This window comes from Pseudoliparis swirei, chromosome 23, assembly GCF_029220125.1.
Source record: "Pseudoliparis swirei isolate HS2019 ecotype Mariana Trench chromosome 23, NWPU_hadal_v1, whole genome shotgun sequence".
Lineage (NCBI taxonomy): Eukaryota > Metazoa > Chordata > Actinopteri > Perciformes > Liparidae > Pseudoliparis > Pseudoliparis swirei.
The window spans coordinates 4,350,315-4,370,645 of record NC_079410.1 but is presented as its reverse complement, the minus strand read 5'-3'; the positions used below and the strand labels follow the sequence as shown (position 1 = coordinate 4,370,645).

At 44.5% G+C, this 20,331-nt stretch overlaps 2 protein-coding genes across 5 annotated transcripts; both read left to right on the top strand.

Moving 5' to 3' along the window:
* The first annotated feature begins 545 nt into the window (after positions 1-545).
* On the top strand, positions 546-11,681 carry emp2 (epithelial membrane protein 2). Of its 3 annotated transcripts, none has more exons than XM_056407914.1 (5): positions 546-707; positions 8,425-8,596; positions 8,677-8,785; positions 8,870-9,010; positions 9,255-11,681. In XM_056407914.1, the coding sequence occupies exons 2-5, from the start codon at positions 8,519-8,521 to the stop codon at positions 9,422-9,424; spliced, it is 498 nt and encodes a 165-aa protein (XP_056263889.1). In that variant the 5' UTR covers positions 546-707; positions 8,425-8,518; the 3' UTR covers positions 9,425-11,681. The 3 variants fall into 3 exon arrangements, with proteins under 3 accessions (XP_056263889.1, XP_056263890.1, XP_056263891.1); XM_056407915.1 differs by lacking the exon at positions 546-707 and adding an exon at positions 1,246-1,583; XM_056407916.1 differs by lacking the exon at positions 546-707 and adding an exon at positions 5,045-7,945.
* Positions 11,682-13,398: 1,717 nt separating this feature from the next.
* atf7ip2 (activating transcription factor 7 interacting protein 2) lies at positions 13,399-19,952 on the top strand. Of its 2 annotated transcripts, none has more exons than XM_056407912.1 (10): positions 13,399-14,051; positions 14,162-14,466; positions 16,739-16,808; positions 16,908-17,039; positions 17,433-17,501; positions 17,793-17,838; positions 18,121-18,200; positions 18,343-18,465; positions 18,566-18,750; positions 19,306-19,952. In XM_056407912.1, the coding sequence occupies exons 2-10, from the start codon at positions 14,165-14,167 to the stop codon at positions 19,511-19,513; spliced, it is 1,215 nt and encodes a 404-aa protein (XP_056263887.1). In that variant the 5' UTR covers positions 13,399-14,051; positions 14,162-14,164; the 3' UTR covers positions 19,514-19,952. The 2 variants fall into 2 exon arrangements, with proteins under 2 accessions (XP_056263887.1, XP_056263886.1); XM_056407911.1 differs by having other exon boundaries at positions 14,159-14,466.
* Positions 19,953-20,331: the final 379 nt, after the last annotated feature.

The following is a 20,331-nucleotide window of genomic DNA, read 5'->3' as shown; positions in this document are numbered from 1 at the left end:
TCAAGGGTTGTACACATACAGGGAGTGAATACTCGGCTTGGACCGGTAATGTTCATGAAAATGTGGGAAAAACGGGACAAAATTATGAGAATTACAAGCAAAAACCTCATATTATTCCTCCACTTCTCTTTTCCCTCTTGCTCCTTTTCATTATTCTTTCCCTCCATTCATGACTTTTCATCCCCTTTCATCCTCTTAATTTCCTCTTTGGTCTCCGCGGTTTGTTTTCTTGAGGAAACACAGACTTTTTTTGAACTTCCTCTCTGACTGCCATCGTTCATTTTTATTTTTTATTTTTTATAGCTCTACTTTTCCCGCCGAGGCCTAAACTCCTGTCACCAATCCGTCCATGTGTCTCACACTCACACGCACACGTGAACGCATCTCAAATCCACAAACCACACCCAGCTGCAGCCCTCTAGCCCTCCCCGCCCCTCCCCTCCCTCGCGCGCGCTCACGCCCGCCTTGTCTAGAGATCATGCGCACAGAACAAACTTTTTTGGGGGGGGGGTGGACGACTAGCAGAGAGCTCCAGCTGCGCCGTTTCGTCACGTTTGGAAGGCTAATTTTTTTCCCCGTCCTGCATTTTTTTTTCTCTTCCTCCCCAATTTATTGTCGCCTTAATTTCAATTTTTTTCTCCACACGCAGTCACATCTGGAAGTCCACTCTCTCTCTCTCTCTGCTTCCTTCTCGGACCGAAACCCCGGTGAGTAGCTAAACTTCGTGTTTTTTTTTTTTTGCATATTGTTTGAACGCATCACGGAACCTTCTGAATTCAGGTCCCATTCAAATCCAGCGTGGCCGCGATATTCCTCTTTTTAATAAACCAATAACACTATTACCGTGTCTTTATGGGGAGTTTGAGTCTAACTTTCCCCAAACTTACTGCCGTGCAATCTTTTAAGCTTCAAATATTTAAGGAATATTTTAAGCCTCAAACATTTCAGGAATATTTTAAGCCTCAACATATTCCTAAAAATAATAAGTGGCCTATTGTCGATATTTTAAAGTTGAGAACAGGTTTATTTAGTTTCACCACGCAGTCATCTTAAGGAGTCTTTGCAGCTGTGTTTCTTTAGCTCGCTGGTATTTATTTTTTGAGCTCCAGGTTCCAGACATTGGAAAATAAAGGGGCGTTTTCGGCCATCAATGTGTGTGTGCGCGCGTGCATGTGTGTGCACGTGTGTGTGTGTGTGTTAAGCCTGTCTGTCTGAGGGAGCTGTGAATACATATAGTGTGTTTTTTCAGCGAAGATAAACTTTAATTTGTTTCAATGGGAACAGGAAATGTGCGCGTGTGCGCATGCGCGCGTCTCAGAGGCACTTTTAAGTGTGTGTGTGTGTGTGTGTTCACTGACTGCTGCTGCTTTGCCCACATTACTGTTGAACTTGGGGCCTGGACCCATGTCGCCTTGAAGCCAGTGTGTGTTTGAATTGTATTATTCTAGAAGTCTCCTGTGCCGCCTCTGTTTGTTCTTCAGCTGAACAGAACCAGGCCATCCGGTTCCTATGAGTCCAGGAATGCCCCGCGGTACCGCCGCCGCCGTGTTGACTGATTTGCATCTTTACTTTTGCTGAGGCAGGTGATTGTACTGTTGCATCACCGGGGAGGGCGCCCCCTTGTGGTTGGAAACTACAACAACGTGGTCATGGTTTTCCCTGACGAGGGGAGAATTTTCTCATATGAAAACAACCCCAAAGATACTATATATAAAAATATTATTTATATATATATATATGGAGAATGAATAGAAAGCCAGTCTTAAAAATACCCCCAAGTTTTCTTCTCTCCTCACTGCAGATTTAGTTCAATGAGCTCCAGTCACCAAACATACGAATGTGTGAAGTAAAAAGTTAGACAAACAAAACGGCTGAATGATTGACAGTTACAACTTCCCCCCCACCCCACACACCATTCTAGACTCGTCTTGTGGCAGACTTCATGGCCTGTGACTGAAGTTTGATCCGTGCATTGGACCAAAGTTGTCTCAAGAAGTGTGTGTAGCACCCTTTGTGCTCCGCCGTCTTGCTCTCAGGGGGGTTGTCGTACATTTGAAAGTGTTTTCAGTCGCAATGAACGCAGCAGGAGGAGAGAGAAAGAGGGAGGGGGAGAGAAAGAGAGAGGTGTGGGACATCTGATAGGAGGTGGATTAGTCAGGGGGAGAGTAGAGGTAGGTGGGGGTTTAAAAGGTGCTGACAGATGAAAACTATCAGGGAACAAGTGTAAAGTGACTTGAGAGTAGAATAGAAAGACAAAGGAAGGAAGAGTGTGTGTGTTGGTCTGGGGGGGGGGGGGGTCTGGGTGGGGGGGGGGTTCTGGATGATAAAAAGATGAGGATAGATGGATGTCTCTTTTTTACCAGGTTTTCTCTGTCATGTGGGAGTCATTACTCAGCGCTGTCACTTTAGGAATGTGTGTGAAAACACACACATATATATATATATATATACACACACACACACACACCTAAGAAAGCGTATGATTGTCCAACATGAAAGAGCTCCTGCATCAGAGGGAAGTCTTTACAGTTTAAACCCAGCAGGAGAAACCGTCGAGTGCATGTGGGCACATTCCTGAAAGAAGCATGTTAAACACACACACACACACACACTCGCACTCCTTTGCAACAAAAAACCACGACTCTCCCTTCTCTCCTGATATTCAACAAAACTCAAATATTGACTTCAAAGCCCGCGTTGTGTAACGTGAGTAATTCAGACGGCCTGACATCATTATGGGAACATCAATGCGACATCTCGTTATTAGTCGTGTGTTCCCAGTCATTAAATAGTCTAATGAACCGTTTTATCATCTGACAAACGGTCATATGACCTTTATGGAAAACTGTGGTTTGAAACACCGCGCCGTCTATTTGCCCTCTGAACGCACCGTGTGTTTGCTCTCATAACCAATTTGCCAAATGTTGAATTTCCACTTTAATTGGTGGGTTTTGAGCCTCATCCCTGCAGCGCCGCGTTGGGCCGCTGCCACCGCATCATCCTCAAGTGACACCCGCGAGCCAAACGGTCGCCGCGCGGCCGCTCTCTGGCGCCCCCGGTGGTGAAGACGTGCACTGCAGCTCTTCTCTCTCTCTCTCTCACCCCGTCATCACTCTGTGAACATGCGTAGCGTAAAGACCGAGGCCCTCGCCATGTTTTACACACTTTAACCATAATGTTTACATCATGTTTTTATCGGGGGGGGCACCACCACCACCACCACCACCACCGTTTTCAAAAGGTTAAATCCACATACCTCCGTGATGTCAGGTGAGAGGGTCTCTCTCTCTCTCTCTCTCTCTCTCTCTCTCTCCACACCGCGCTGCTTCTCGAGTCAGCAAGTTAGTGAAAGGGTTGTAGACGTTGGATGGAGCGTCCTCCCGCTTCCTGAACGCTGAGGTCAAGGCAGAGGTCGTAGTCCTGAAATGGAAGTTCAAACCAATCTGTGAAATGCACATCTGGTGAGAAGTGCACGCTGTGTTTGGCCACTGGACGGTGTGCCTTTTGCGTTTCCTCTCAAAATACGCCTGAGCTTGGCTATTGTTGCTGTGTAAACACACACATATGGACACACACACACACGGTTGTTCCCCAAATGTAGTTTAGACTCTGTTAGTCTGGAGGAAGTAAAAAAAAGTCAAATCCTCCCACGAGGTTTCATCCTTGACCTTTTTGAGAAAATGAGTCTGAACTCTCCAGAGCTTTTTACCGCACCACGCCACCAATGTGTGTGTGTGTGTGTGTGTGTGTGTGTTGACGTTGAGCCAACACACACACACACACACACACACACATACGCCACACCTATAAACTCGTGTCTCAAAGGGGCCGATCTGACTCCCTCCTGGGCTTTACTGCAAACCGTTGTTTCTATTATTGTTCCAGTTTGCTAATAACCCAGATTATCTATATTATTCTTCCCCTCCATCACAACTATTATGACCTCCATGGAATAAAATCCACAGCGAGGTGTCAGTTCGGTGTCGGTTGCATTGAAGCTTAAACTGGTGAGAAGAACGTATGATGAGGGCTTGTGAAGAATGAATATCACAAGAAGGAAATGTAGCAGAGAGTCTCTGCTGCACGACCTCACGAGGGGCCACATGAGGGGCCACAGGGCTCCCCTGGGAAGCCTTCGTGGCTTTTTGCTTCCCCAATCAGTTTTTCCATAGTTAAAGACAGAGAGAGAGAGAGAGAGAGAGAGAGAGACACACACAGAAAGAGAGACACAGAAAGAGAGAGGGACAGAGAGAGACATGCACACACACAGAGAGAGAGATGAGAGACACACACACAGAAAGAGAGAGAGAGAGACAGAGAGAGACATGCACACACACAGAGAGAGAGACGGAGACACACACACACAGAAAGAGAGAGACACAGAAAGAGAGAGAGAGACACACACACAGAAAGAGAGAGAGACAGAGAGAGACATGCACACACACACACACAGAAAGAGAGACAGAGAGACATGCACACAGAGTGAGAGAGAGAGAGACACACACACAGAAAGAGAGAGAGAGAGAGACAGAGAGAGACATGCACACACACAGAGAGAGAGACACAGAAAGAGAGAGAGAGAGAGATTCAGAGGCCCAGTTAAGTCTGTGGCTTTGTGTTTTTATGAAAAGAGTTAAAAAAAAAGACATTAAAAGTCAGCATTTTCCACCAGGCAAGGGAACACACACACACACACACCTACACACACACCTACACACACACCTACACACACACACACACACACCGCCTCCCATTACGAGGCTGGGTGGAGCGGAGGAATGGCAGCCTGACGTCTCACCGGCTCCGTCATGCGACGACACGACGCTGCAGAATCTGTCGTTCTTTGTTCTTGTGACACATTTAGTTTCCACTCAGTTTGTGAAAGTCGTGAAATGGAGGAGAGCGACCCGACCGCAGGACGACGAGCTGCCAGGAGAGCGACGGGGCGTTGACGCTCAGTAAACAGACACAAGACACTTTATTATTGTTTTAATAATTCCTCAGGTTAGCGGGTTCCTCCACCGAGTGATGCACGCCGACGGTCTCTAACTCGATGAGGTCATCGCTCTGTTCGGTGTGCACACACACTTCTTGTGACAGAGATCGTGTGTGTGGCCATAAAAAGAGGATGACGACTACAGACCACAATTAATCGGCCTAATTGTAGTTCTGGGATAATTAGCCTTGTTTAGTTTTTTCATGCATATCTTGAAGCATCGAGATAGGGAACGATGAATGGAAACGGCAAAGATCCCGTAGGGGAAAAGAAGAGTTTCTCTAAATGAATTCTGGAAACCTTCCGAAGCGTTTGAGGGATACATTGTGACTCGGCGACTATTTAACGTGGCCGCTCGGCCGTTTCCACTCGGGTCGGCGGCCCGCTGTGTGTTTGTGCTCCTCGTGAGGAACAATCCCAACTCTGCTGTCTCTGGCCTCGTTAGCGCCTCTAGCGCCACCTACTGGGCACACGCTCCACCTGCAGCTCATCTGGCTTCAGACCAGCTGATGGAAGGACTTTCAGATTCCATCACTTAGAATTTGACTGTCATATTTAAAAGCACGCTTTAAAAGGTGCTCAACGTCGTAGAAATCTGGAAATGCACAAGTTATTTCGTATTATCTTTATGTAAAATGAACCGTGTACAGTTAAACGTAGCCGTCACTCTGCACCAGATTGTAGCTCCAGCTCATTACCTTCGCATTGAAAATGCCGGAAGGTTATGTTTTGATCGCCGTGTATTTATTTATTTATTTATTTATTTGTATGCGTGTTATTCGCAAAACTCAAAGTATTGAACCGAATCGCATGAAATTTGGTGGGATGATTGTTTAGTATCCGGGGACCAGTTGATTAGATTTTGGGATCGATCGGGTCAACGGTCAAGGTCAAAGGTCATGAACAGGTCAAATCTTCTTGAATCACATGGAATTTGGTGGGATCATTGGTTATTATCCGGGGACCATTTGATTAGATTTTGGGATCAATCGGGTCAAAGGTCAAGGTCAAGGTCATGGAAAGGTCAACATCTTTTTTTTACCAAAGCACAATACATTTGTGTCCAATTGGCATGCAACTAATGCCAAAATGTTCATAATTCAATGCCCAATCTTGTGATATGCGAAGGTATGCGCTCTACCGAGTGCCCATTCTAGTTTGCATCTGTCGTCCCTTGACAGACCACAATAAACATAAAACAATAATAAACAAACAATAACACGGTGCAGGATATAAGACATTATTTACAGACGTCAGTCGTCTCCGGGCTTTTAAGTTTGAATTAACCTTAATTATTACCTTCGCATTGAAAATGCCGGAAGGTTATGTTTTGATCACCGTGTATTTATTTATTTATTTATTTGTATGCGTGTTATTCGCAAAACTCAAAAAGTATTGAACCGAATCGCATGCAATTTGGTGGGATGATTGTTTATTATCCGGGGACCAGTTGATTAGATTTTGGGATCGATCGGGTCAAAGGTCAAGGTCAAATGTCATGAACAGGTCAAAATCTTTCGCCGAACTCAAAAAGTATTTAACCGAATCGCATGAAATTTGGTGGGATGATTGTTTATTATCCGGGGACCAGTTGATTAGATTTTGGGATCGATCGGGTCAAGGTCAAAGGTCATGAATAGGTCAAATCTTCTTGAATCACATGGAATTTGGTGGGATGATTGGTTATTATCCAGGGACCATTTGATTAGATTTTGGGATCAATCGAGTCAAAGGTCAAGGTCAAGGTCATGGAAAGGTCAACATCTTTTTTTTACCATAGCACGATACATTTTTGTCCAATTGGCATGCAACTAATGCCAAAATGTTCACAATTCAATGCCCAATCTTGTGATATGCGAAGGTATGCGCTCTACCGAGTGCCCGTTCTAGTCTAAACTGTGTCGGTGCGTCTAATTTGAGGGATTTACTTGGCAGGCCGTATATTTATGGTCGTGTGTGTGTGTGTGTGTCTGTGTTTACACTTCTTTTAGTTTTTCTTCTTTCCCTCCAATGGGGTTCCCTTTCTCCTGTCTCCTCCTCCCTCCCTCCCTCGCTCCTCCCTTCCTCTTCTCCCCACGGAGATGAGGAAGCAGCTGCACATGGAATCGGATCCAGGTGTGTGTGTGTCTGTGTTTAGGTGTGTGTGTGTCTATATGTCTAGGAGCTTCTTATGAGCAGGAAGCTCCAAAGAATGTTCCTCCAGATTAGACTATAATCCCAGATGCTTTGTTACGGCTGTCGTCGGTTGACTGGCTCCTCTGTTCCTTGAGGCTCGTCTCCATCTTTGTTCTTCTCTCTCTCTCTCTCTCTCTCTCTGGTCATCCTTCTTTAAAGTCTGATCGGCCACACTGGTTATAAATTGTTATAATAGGTCCATTTTCAGACCTCCAACAAGCCGTCGCCAGTTTCTAAAATATATAAATCTAGATATAGTTTCAATTAACTTTTAATGCTTGAGAACATTCAGAAGTGGGAATGTGACATTTATTAAAATAAAACGCCTTCCGTAATGTTTTCTGTCCATCCGACAGATCTCAGGAGCGCCTTGAGCGAACCGCTTCACATTCGGTACAGAAATGTCTGATCGGAGGTCAAAGGTCACCGTGGCCTCACATGATGCGCGTTGGGTCAGAATTTAAGGGTTGATTTAATACCGCACACACACGCACACACACACACCCCTGTGATCAACAGTGTGATCCGTTCCTGAACCCTCTGTGTATTAAAGCTACGACCTCCGAGGTCGAGCTGCGGGAACCAGAGGAGTACGGGTTGGACCCAGCAGCTCCAAGTGTCTTCATACGCCGTGACCTTTGACCTCTTATGCCGACACAGCGGCCGGACACCCTGGTCTACGCTGAGTGAACAGAGCACAGGCCCAGATGGAAACGGTCACCTCCCCGCTTCCATCAACAGCTAGTCGGGATTAAGGCCTCCAATCACTGCAGAGTAAACACACACACACACACACACACACACACACACACAGTTTGTCATACGCAGAGACGCAACATGTCACTTCATCTCGGAAGGATTTTCTCCAGATCCTTTCATTAAACCGGCATCAGTCGTTTCTTCTATGTTATCGCTCCCTTCTTTCATCTGAGACAATAACATATTTGTTATTAACTTAAATGTCTTGTGTGAGTCACAAGACATGCAGCGAAACGCGTTAAAGCTAAGAATGTCTTATTTAATATAGTTATTTTACTTCTTTGGTTTTGTTTTTATAAAAAGAGGGTAACACTTCGTCTTCTATCTTTCCCTCTGAAGACAAACCGAAACTTAGATAAAATAAAACGGCCCAGAGGGACTTTTGGATCCCAGAGAAGTGACTCTTCATCATGTCATTGATGGTGAGGAGGAGGTGCAGTGGTTCTACATCTCTTGTGACTCCTCCTCCCCACACGTGTCCCTCTCCATGTCAGGACCTCGATCCGGCCGTCGGCCCGCAGCCCGATCCTCCTCCAGCGAGCCGCACACACAGCCTCCAGCCGGCCCCACGAGACCCCGGGGGCCGCCATGTTGATCATCCTCGTCTTCATCCTCCTCTTCCACCTGACCTCGGTCATCCTCCTCATGGTGGCGACCATCAACAACGTGAGTACGAAGCGGGAGCGCGTGAGAGAGAGAGAGAGGTGGGACATTTAATTATGTATTCCCCCCCCCCCCCCCCGTAGGCCTGGTGGGTCGTGGCGCCGCCGGGTCGTGAGGTCATCTTCGTCGACCTGTGGTACTCCTGCAACTCCACCTTCTTCCCCGTGGAGAACAGCCACACGTCGGCTGCAGGTGAGACGCCGCCGCGTAGCGCCCATACTGTCTGTGTGTGTGTGTGATGCCTCCTGTCTCCTCTCCTCTGTCCTCTGTCCTCAGCCTTTCTGCAGACCGTCCAGGCGACGATGATTCTGGCCATCATCCTCAGTTGCGTCAGCCTCTTCATCTTCGTCCTGCAGCTCTTCAAGCTCGAACAGGGAGATCGATTTGTTTTCCCCGCTGTTATCGAGCTGCTGGCCTGTGAGTCTCACACACACACACACACACACACACACACACACACATGCGCACACGCACACACGGACACACGCACATGCATCACTTTTCACTGCAGCGTTCGTGACTTGTTTCCACTGCATTGTGGTTGTGCTTTTTGTCGACACATTTCTGAACTGTTCCTTTTTAAGTGTCAGCAAACTGGCAATTCCTTCCTCGGCAATAGAGTGTAATCCTCCCCTCCCCCCCCCCCCCCCCCCCCCCACAGCGCTCTGCGTGATGATCGGGGCGTCCGTCTACTCGGCTCAGAACCAGAGCTTCCACGTGCCGAGTCTCCGGATCGGCTCCTACGGCTCCTCCTTCGTCCTGGCCTGGATCAGCTTCCCCATGACGCTCATCAGCGGCGTCATGTACCTGGTGCTCAGGAAGCGCAAATAGATGCCAATAGCCCCTCCCCCCCCCCCCCTAAAACAACAGGAGCACTTGGACACACGCATTAAAATAAATAAATCTAAAGAATACGCGTTTCACCCCAACAAACATGCACACCCATTCTCTCTGGAACCTTTCGGATGTTCTAATAATGACTTAGCCACATTATTTGTGACCAGTTCGTACACCATGAAGGCGTTTGTATAAACACACATTTTTCCACACACACAACTATAACATTTGCCCCCCCCCCCCCAACCCGCTGTGGGCTGGGTGCTCTCTCTCTCTCTCACACTCTCTTTTTTCACCACTAAATAACATTTCTGGAAACATTTCAGTTGACGAATGCGCCGCGATTTCAAATTTGATCTGTATTTCGAGTGAGTTTTCTACTTAAAAAAAAAGAAAGAAGATAGATCATCGTCACTGTTCCAAAGTACTGATCAGTCTCCTCCGCACATTCCCTTGTGTCCTGCTTCCTAACCAACTCCATTCATAGGAGCTGTCTGAAATATGTGATCACGGTGGATAGAAGCTGTGTGTGTGTGTGTGTTTGGGGGGGGGGGGGTCGTCTTGTCTTATTTCCGTATTTCTTTGTGAATCTACAGTCAAAAGGAATCTACTTTGTACATATTTGCTGTGTGTGCGTAAAGTTCAGGTAATTGCCAACATTGCTTATTTCTAAGACTGAAATACTAAAACTATATACATATAATAGAATATACCATGTTCTGTTCAGTATAGCAAACAGGAAGTGTAGTTGAGGTTTGATGTAGGTTTTTATTTGTTTGTATTCTTGTGTTTTCTTGGTGAAATCGATGTGCTGTGATATTTCAAATGACAACCTAACAACGTGGAAACTTGAAATAGGAATAACTTTTTTGTGTGTGTGTGTTTATTATAATGTTTTTTTCTTGTTTTCATTTTCACTGAGGGGGGGGGGAGACGAAAGCTATTTATCGTTTTAAAACCACTGTTGTGTATTTCGGCCTCCAGGGAGCACCGGAGTCTTCATCGTGTCGCTCTCTGGCCGCGCTTCTGTTCATTTGGTCCTTTTCGCTGAAACATCTGGAACGCCGACAATAAATGTGTAACCGTTGTGTACAAACACTTCTAATTTCAGCCTTTTGTGGACCTGTAGTGATAATATGTTCCTCTTTCTTGGTGTTTTTTGGGGCTTGAAGGGTAAACTGAGACCAGCCGGGTATTAATGCATGAAGCTTGTTCCTTCAGAGGAGCTCTGGGAATATTTTCACGTCGGGCCACATTTAGACCAGAGTCAGTTTTTTTTTTTACCATCTCACCGGCGCTGAAGGTTCAGAGACGTGGAAGTGAAGCTTTCGCTCTCGATACGTGATGAAAAGAACACGTCGGAGGTCACGATGTGCAGCGCATCTCACGAGTGTTTCACTAATTAATAAACAAAGTGTTTGTCTTTCAAACGGACTCAAAGTTGATGCCCGAAAAGAGGATTACAAAAAAGGTTTATTAGAGGTAATTTAAAGTGTGTATCTATTTAGTTTAACTTTAGTGATTATGAAACGCATCTAAATTTAGAATACTTTCACTTTAGTGTGATATTGAATAGAAACAACAGCGATCATCGAAGAGTTGAGTTACCACAAGTAGTTGGAAATGTTTTGTTTTAGGATTGTTATTTTCCCCCCGTAGTTTTATATCAATGTAGATGTACTTTATCTTATTAAATGTAGTTGTGTGTGTGTATATATATATATATACACAAGTAACCACAGTGAAAAATGACCATTTGAGCTGTTAAACTGTTTATGGGTAATCTTTTTTTTGTGCAGTTTAAATATTTCTATTGCTTGAAGTATTAATGACATTGATAGTTATGTTGCTTTATAATGTAGACATGTAGACCTGGTCAATGTTTGAAGGCCTTACAATAAAAGTTTCTTTTCTTGCATAAAATTAATTCAAAAGTGTGTGTGTGTTTTGGTTAAATGGGAGAGTGTGTCAGGAAAATAATATAACGTGTACTATCAGTGTCTGCTGCTGTAATCTGTGATATCCTCCTCATGTATTCACGTCATCGGACTAACATGCTCTGTTATTGACACCTAGTGGACCTGTAGGAAACTACGCCACGTGGAGGTGATAGTTTCATGGTCGTTTTCAGACTCTCCTCCCCGTCGAGGATACAAAGGTGCTTCTAAAGGTTGATTCCTCTTGATCCATCAGATGGATCGCAATAAATGTATTTTACAATTTAATAAAATGTAATTTGTGTGTGACATGTCATGGAGTCAAGTATATCCATCCATTACAATTGGGGCCTGCTTGCCATTTTCCACCACCTCCACTTATTTTGTAAAAAGATCAATATTACTCTCTTGCATGCTGCATTGCAGGATTGCTACTTTATGTTTATATTGAAAAGATACACGTTCAGGCAGAAGGAATAGTCTGGCTGACATCCACTGTATTGCAGTGGCGGGCCGTGGGCCTGGGGCCTGGGCCTTCAGTGAGGTCCTACACAGTCCCACCCGAATTAATCCACCTCTTATTACTATCATTATGATGCCATGGCTCTAGACCAGGGCTGTTCAATACGTCGATCGCGGCGTAGTATTGGTAGATCGCATGACATTTAAAAAAATTGGCCCGCCCCCATCATTTTCTCTATAGCACGTCTTTGTTCATTTATTAAACTAAACAGCCGTCTGATGTTGATCGTATCTCCACAACAGCATGTCATTTCTCTCGGCTCTCCGTCTCGCGCGCTGCAGAATGCGCGCATCGGGACGGAGAAAAAAAAGTCACTTGCACTAGTTTGTTCACTAAACAGGGCATTGTCGCACCCAAAGCAGTTTAACCGTAATGATAAAGACACATAACTATTCACTGAAAATAAAAGAAAGAAAACAAATAATTTGCAACATAGGCTATTTGCCATTTTATTTTGTGCCAAACATACAGACACATTTAATAAAAAATAGAATGCATTGTATGCCTACTCACCAAAGACTGATTATTTGAACACAAAATCCATCCTTCTTTCTTACCTCAAGAAGACTTCAATGACTCTGTTGTACAGTCTATCAAATTCAGTTTCCTAGTTCTGAGGTTCTGCATCTACCTGCCCATAGGCCCCGCCTCTCAATATTGGTAATCCAATCAAAAGACGTGCAGCACTCCGCCTGCTAGCTGGCTCCTGTGCCGGTTCCGGGGCCTTCTAGAAGGCCTAGAGGAGCCAACTCTAAAGCTGATTGGTTGACACAACATTGTCATTCCCATTCACTTGAAGCTACCAGCGCCCGCAATGTTGATTCTGAAGGCCTAAGGGCAGATTTTAGCCCCCTGGCAACACACGATGGCTGAATATGATTGGATAAAAGATCTAACATAAAGACCAGCCCTCCAAATCTCAACCTGGCGCTGACAGCAGCGCAACCAAGAGGAACGCTATGAAATTAAGAGAAAAACTCTTACTCTGGGAAATAATTGAATACATATTTGTGGGAAAATATATTTAGAAAAAAATATATATTCTGATGATGTTTAGGCCAGCAGAGAAGGCCTTGCTGGCCCTGACGGCCCGCCACTGCTGTATTGTACAGTAATGAGGAATCTTACTAGTCATGCCACCGTCTTTGGGTCACCCATGATTTTATTCTTGTTTCTTTACATTTTTCATTATGTCACTGTTTTGAAATATTGTGAAAATAAACGGTGATGGACGGATATATTTGAAAACGCCTATAATATAACAAATATTTTAAAAATATAAATACAATATACAAAAAAGTTGCAATAAAGAATACGTATTTTGCTTCACTCACATAATGTGCATCGTAAAAAGACGCGTCAGGAAGACTACAATTCATTTTCTTAAATCTATTTTCCCTACATTTTTTTTGACGATGACGCTTTTATTCTGAAGAAACTGAGCCCGGAAGTTGGTGGGCGGAAGTTGGCCGGGAAAGCTGTGTAGCACGTGAAGCTAACATGTTTTCACAGGCACAGCAGTGAGAAACGTCACTATTTTGTATATTAAATATTGGCAGCGTTGCAGCTGTCTTGTTCGCTGACGTTAGACAACTTTATAGTTGCGTTTATGTGTCTTTTACAGTTTAGTTAACGAAGCCAGTATAACAAACAACTCATCTAGCCTCTGATTTACGTCCCTATTGTTGTTTTACGACAAGTCATGCTGAAATATGAAAGATAATTGATTAATAATTAGATAACTGTTAGTAAAACTGCTAATAAAACCGTTATTATTAATTAATGTATAATTTTTTATTAAATAAGTCAGATTAACATCACTTGTGATATTCTAGTTAACACTCCTATATCAAAAAAGAAGAAGAGTTTTTTTTAACATCATACGTTGAATTAATTAAACAAATAATTAAATTGCCATTTCCTCGACGGCTGACGGGAACTCTGAACTCTTATGTTTCATTGTCTCTGTTGATATCTCAGTTTTGCGTCATTGCACAGAAGTAACGTTAAAAGACTGCTTTACGGCACAGATGAATACAGCCGTTCCCACCGCAGAGGAACCCGGCGGACCACCGAGTTTTGTCGAATAAGACAACATTTCTAAAGCCTTGGACTCACACGAGCGGACACTGACTGGTACACTCTGAACGAAAAGCCTCCAGTAAGTTTATCTATATATATTTGTCACATGTGGATAGTAGTTAATGACTTATCTAACGGTCCCCGTCTAACTCGACCACACACGTTCACCTTGTTGTCTTGACACAGTAGAACATGGCCGATTCTACGGGCTTAAAGAAAAGGGAAAAGACCCTCCTCAAAGCCAAGAGAGCCAAACTTTCCCCCGGGAAGGAGCGGCCCAAACTTTCCCCCGGGAAGGAACGGCCCAAACCTTCCCCCGGGAAGGAGCGGCCCAAGCTTTCCCCCGGGAAGGAACGGTCCAAACCTTCCTCCAGGAAGGAGCGGGAGGTGAGGACTCGCGTGGACATCGGGATGGCCATCGAGCCGTGGCGGAGACTCAAAGCCCTGAAGGGATGGAAGACCGACGCGGAGGTGGCGCAGAGGCTGCTGAACGTGTGAGTGGACTTGCAACCGAAGTGCGTGCGTGTGTGTGTGTGTGTATTTATATATATAAGTGTATATATATATATATTTATATGTGTGTGTATATATATTTATGTATGTGTATATATATATGTGTGTATTTATATACATATTTATGTGTATATATATGTATGTGTATATAAATATATTTATGTATGTATATGTGTATTTATGTATGTGTATATATATATATACACTACCGTTCAAAAGTTTGGGATCACTTAGAAATGTCCTTATTTTTCAAAGAAAAGCATTGTTTTTTTCAATGAAGATAACATTAAATCAATCAGAAATACACTCTATACATTGTTAATGTGGTAAATGACTATTCTAGGTGGAAACGTCTGGTTTCTAATGAAATATCTCCATAGGTGTATAGAGGCCCATTTCATCAACTATCACTTCAGTGTTCTAATGGTACATTGTGTTTGCTAATCGCCTTAGAAGACTAATGGATGATTAGAAAACCCTTGAAAATCCTTGTGCAATTATGTTAGCACAGCTGAAAACTGTTTTGCTGGTGAGAGAAGCTATAAAACTGGCCTTCCTTTGAGCTAGTTGATTATCTGGAGCATAACATTTGTGGGTTCGATAAGACTCAAAATGGCCAGAAAAAAAGAACTTTCATGTGAAATTCGCCAGTCTATTCTTGTTCTTAGAAATGAAGGCTATTCCATGCGAGAAATTGCAAAGAAACTGAAAATTTCCTACAGCGGTGTGTACTACTCCCTTCAGAGAACAGCACAAACGGGCTCTAACAGAGCAGAAAGAGAAGTGGGAGGCACAACTCAGCAAGAAGACAAGTACATTAGAGTCTCTCGTTTGAGAAATAGACGCCTCACAGGTCCTCAACTGGCAGCTTCTTTAAATGGTACCCGCAAAACGCCAGTGTCAACGTCGACAGTGAAGAGGCGACTCCGGGATGCTGGCCTTCTAGGCAGAGTGGCAAAGAAAAGCCATATCTGAGACTGGCCAATACAAAGAAAAGATTGGTATGGGCAAAAGAACACAGGCATTGGACAGAGGAAGATTGGAAAAAGGTGTTCTGGACAGATGAATCCAAGTTTGAGGTGTTTGGATCACACAGAAGAACATTTGTGAGACGAGAACAGGTGAAAAGATGCTGGAAGAGTGCCTGACACCATCTGTCAAGCATGGTGGAGGTAATGTGATGGTCTGGGGCTGCTTTGGTGCTGGTAAAGTGGGAGATTTGTACCAGGTAAAAGGGATTTTAAATAAGGAAGGCTATCACTCCATTTGGCAACGCCATGCCATACCCTGTGGGCAGCGCTTGATTGGAGCCAATTTCCTCCTCCAACAGGACAATGACCCAAAGCACACCTCCACATTGTGCAAGAACTATTGAGGGAAGAAGCAGGCAGCTGGTCTGTAATGGAGTGGCCAGTCACCAGATCTCAACCCCATTGAGCTGTTGTGGGAGCAGCTTGACCGTATGGTCCTCAAGAAGTGCCCATCAAGCCAATCCAACTTGTGGAGGTGCTTCAGGAAGCGTGGGGTGACATTTCAACAGATTACCTCAACAAATTAACAGCTAGAATGCCAAAGGTCTGCAATGCTGTCATTGCTGCAAAAGAGCAAAGTTTGAAGAACAAAATTAATACTTCAAATACAAATCATTATTTCTAACCTTGTCAATGTCTTGACTATATTTTCTATACATTTTGCAACTCATTTGATAAATAAAAGTGTGAGTTTTCATGGAAAACACAAAATTGTCTGGGTGATCCCAAACTTTTGAACGGTAGTGTATGTGTGTGTGTATATATATATATTTATGTGTGTGTGTATATATATACACACACATATAAATATATATGTGTGTGTATATATATTTTGTCTGTTTCGGAGCATGTAGTGAGACTCGGGACGTGTTTTTAAAAGCAGTAAGAACTCCAGCACGTTGAAATTCAAAATGTACTCCGTTACCAGCTGAGCTTTTATGCCGACAAGCACTTCTTACTCGCTGATCTTTTACTAAGTCTCATGTTCGTTGCTTCAGCACATCTTTCTTCCTTAAACATTTTACGTCGTATTTGTCAAAATCCTACAATCGATGAATCGCTCGACTACAATCCCGTCTAATCGTTTTATCTGGCGTGATCCTACCGGGGAGGCCTGTACTTTTTTAATTGGGGAAAGTTTTTCCCCTTCAACTAGTTCTCGAGATCTCGTTAGCTTACTCCTGCGAGGGAACCTTGACGTTCTGCGTTTGTCTGCATGCAGAACGAAGAAGCTGAAGGCGAAGCCCCCGCAGCCCGCCGCCGCCGCCGAGATCAAATTCACCCAATCGGAAGTAAGCCGCTACGATTTCATTAAACGTCTGTGCATGGTCACATGACACTGGACTACAACTGTCATCTGAGCTTCCCTGTGTGTGTGTGTGTGTCCACAGATGCAGACGCTGATCGAGCAGGAGGTTGACACCGCGGTGCAGAAGAAAGGATCCAAGCTGCAGCGTCTGATGGAAACCATTCAGCAGCTGGACCGCGCCGTCGACTACGAGAACTCCATCCAGAAACTGGAGGTCAGCTCGGAACCGACTTCGCGAGAGTCTTCTCACTTCATGTCACTCCTTTATTTTATTTCTTCAAGCTGTTTCACAAAACTCCGGCTCTTCTCTTCCCTCTTCTTCCTCTCTAAATTTGACATCCGCCGGTAAATAAATCCTGTACGCATCTATTCTTCAGTTCATTGTTCTTTAGTTTTCTTTTTTCCCATTTTATTGAAAGCTCTTGAACTACACACATGCATCTAAAGATTCACCCTTTTTATTCTCTTTTAAAGCAAAAGAACCAAACATGTCTATATATACATACACACACATATATATGTGTGTGTATGTATGTATATATATAAATAAAATAGTTGATAAAGAGTATCTCTTTAAACCCAATGCGAGTGTTCCTCTCTCCCTCAGACCCGAATCAACACGGTGACCAAGAGAGCCGAAGCAGCGATTGCCTTCATGATGAATCCCGAGAAAAAGGTTTGACGCTCCTGTACTTGAACACAACACGGCGACAAGATCTGTTTAGAGTCTAAACTCTGTTGGTGACGTTCAGTTAGAGACGTAAACTACGGGAAAGGTCATGAGGTCGACGGTGAATTTGCAGTTTTTATACTTTTAATATACGCAAAACTGTCTTCACACATTTTGCTGATATTGTACAATAGTTATTTTGCAGAGTTGAGGCTTTAATGTATTAAAAAAAAAAAAATTTTGTCTTTATAAAATGTGTTATTTGGCTATTTGGGTTGATTGATCTTTTCTGTTTAGGAAAACACAAAACAGGCCCTGGAGAACATGGAGGCTGCTAAAGAAGGTAAGAACCAAATTAGGTGTATATTTTTATATATATAAATATGTGTATATACACACATGTATGTTTGAATAGCTGCCTGTACTCTATCTAATGTCATGTTACCGCCTTGCAGTGAGAACCGGACACGCTGAGCTGCTATAATAACCCACATTAAATCACAGTCAGCTACTACATGAATTAATAAACCTGCATCCTCTCTCTCTCTCTCTCTCTCTCTCTCTCTCTCCTCCTTCCCTCGCTCCCTCACTTTGTTCCTCGCCACTGCACATAATCCCTGTGAAGTTTTGAAGGATGCCACACGAGAGATAAAAAAGGAGGAGGGTCCTCCGGTTCTCACCCCTCACTGTTCCCCGGAGCTTAAGGTAGGCCGGTTGGTCTCATCGGGACCCCGAAATATTGTAACGTTAATAATGACAATCTGCATAGAACTCTGACATCACCTCTTTTTTTTTTTTCCATCTTCCTTCACCGTCATTGTTTCCGCGTTGTGCGTTCCTCGCTTAGGTCTCCATTCAACGGCTAAAAACAAAGCCGAAAGTGGAGAACACGCAGTGGGAGGAGCCAAAGCTCGGCCCGGTGAAAGCGGAGCGTCTCCCTCTGGGCGAGAGCGCCGCCTCCTCGGAGCAGGTGACGCTCGCCTCGCGCTCGTAGCTCACGGCGACCGCTCGCTTCTCTCTCGCTGACCTCCGCCGCCTTCGCTTCTCTCTTTGACCCCCCCCCCCCAAAGGTCAAGCCCCCGTACCCGCCCCTTCCCACCAAGAGTTTCCCCAAGAGCTTGGACGCGGAGGCGGCCTCGTACAGCGTCCCCCCGAGACCCCTGGTGCGCCTCGCTGCCATCCAGAACGCCGGCGTCACCGTGCTCTGGAACGCGGAGCGGGTCGACGGCGTCGCGCCGCCCATGGACAACTACAGGTGAGGACGGCTAAGTGGTTATGGACTCATCGGTTTAGCATCGAGAGGAAGAGACGGAAGAGAGGGCAGAGAGGAGAGAGGAGAGAGAGAGAGAGAGGGAGAGAATTTACTTTATTCATCAATAAATATAAAAGTAAAATCTGCCCTTTAAAAAATAAAATAAAACTGAGGACATTTAGGTTATTGAGCTCAAATTCTGTCAGTTTGAAAGCAAAATATATTTATAATACAAAATAACGTGATTATTCACATTATTAATTTTTCATAATTAATTCCTCACGTAATCTTTTTTTGGGAGGGGGGAAATATACCGGCGTTCAAATTTTAAATAATGTAATAAAAAATGCAGCGCAACCTGTTGAACCGCCACTAGGTGGCAGGCGCGTACTTTAGAGTTTCCTCGCCCGCAGAAGTCAACCCCACCCGGTTGTTCGTCACATTGTGAATGAATATGGAGGCGAGCTCTTTGGGCTTTCTCCTCTTTATTTCACAAACATCTTCATTATTATTCGCTCACCTCTCTCCTCGTCTTCTTCTTCTTCTCTCTCGCTGCAGCATCTTCACGACGATGGAGAATCGGAAGGGCAGCAACGTCTTCCCGGACTGGATCCAGACCTCGGTGGATCCCGAGCCGCTGCCCATGTGCCTGCTGATCAACAAGTTCAAGCCCGGGCGCAAGGTGTGCGTCGCCGTGGCGGGAAAAGACACGTTCGGCCGCTTCGGGCCGTACAGCAACGTGGCCACGGCGTCTCTCCCGGACTAGCTCCCCACGGGAAACGGCGTTCACCTCCGCGCCTTAAGGTCGACGCCACGGTGAGGAAGCCCGTGTCGTTTTATTTTTTTAATGCTGCCTTTTTTAATTTAGTATTTATACGCAGTCAGTCGTAACGGGCTCTTCTTCTTCTCTGGTCCTCACTCTGGCGTCTACTGAAGATGAGTAAAGTTTATCGTGAGTTATCGTTTCACTTTGCAAACAAAACCTCTCGCGTGTAAAGTATTGCGTGTTTTTGTTTTCTCCGAGCCGCTCGAGTCGAGTGTTTTGTCTTGATAAATGTTTTTTTACATAAAGTAGTCATGTTTAACGGGTGTTACGGCTTCACGCACCTGAAGGGTCACGTGCTCGTCGTTCAGGTGATTGAAGCGACGCGTGTCGGTTCCTCACGCACAATTGTTTTCACACGAAATAAAGAAGCATAAATTCAGTTTTTGACGCATTGTGTGAGATTATTAAAAGTCTGAATTTGAAATTCGCAAAGCGCCGTCGATCGGCCAACCGGCGCTCGCCTTTCCTCTGTGACTCCGCCCACAATCGGTCTTTACAGCGTTTTCACGCCACATGTTTAGCGAAGCTACGACGTTGCTCTAGAGCAGGGGTGTCGCTCATTTTCACCGAGGGCCACACCAGCATCGTGCCTGCTCTTAAAGGGCCGGTTGGAACTAACTCTGTATAAACTACTCAAAACTATTGTTAAATAACTCTCTTTGCATTTGATTATTGTTTATTTGAGAAGAAATATTGTACATAAGAACATTTCTCTAATATTATAACATAAATCCATTTCATTTGACACCTTCAAAATA

Coding starts and splice junctions, on each gene's coding strand:
- emp2 (XM_056407914.1), top strand. CDS start 8,519: ATGTTGATCATCCTCGTCTTCATCCTCCTCTTCCACCTGACCTCGGTC. Junction 8,786..8,869: donor CAGCCACACGTCGGCTGCAG/GTGAGACGCCGC, acceptor CTCTGTCCTCAG/CCTTTCTGCAGACCGTCCAG. Junction 9,011..9,254: donor TGTTATCGAGCTGCTGGCCT/GTGAGTCTCACA, acceptor CCCCCCCCACAG/CGCTCTGCGTGATGATCGGG.
- atf7ip2 (XM_056407912.1), top strand. CDS start 14,165: ATGGCCGATTCTACGGGCTTAAAGAAAAGGGAAAAGACCCTCCTCAAA. Junction 17,839..18,120: donor CATGGAGGCTGCTAAAGAAG/GTAAGAACCAAA, acceptor ATCCCTGTGAAG/TTTTGAAGGATGCCACACGA. Junction 18,466..18,565: donor GCGCCGCCTCCTCGGAGCAG/GTGACGCTCGCC, acceptor CCCCCCCCAAAG/GTCAAGCCCCCGTACCCGCC.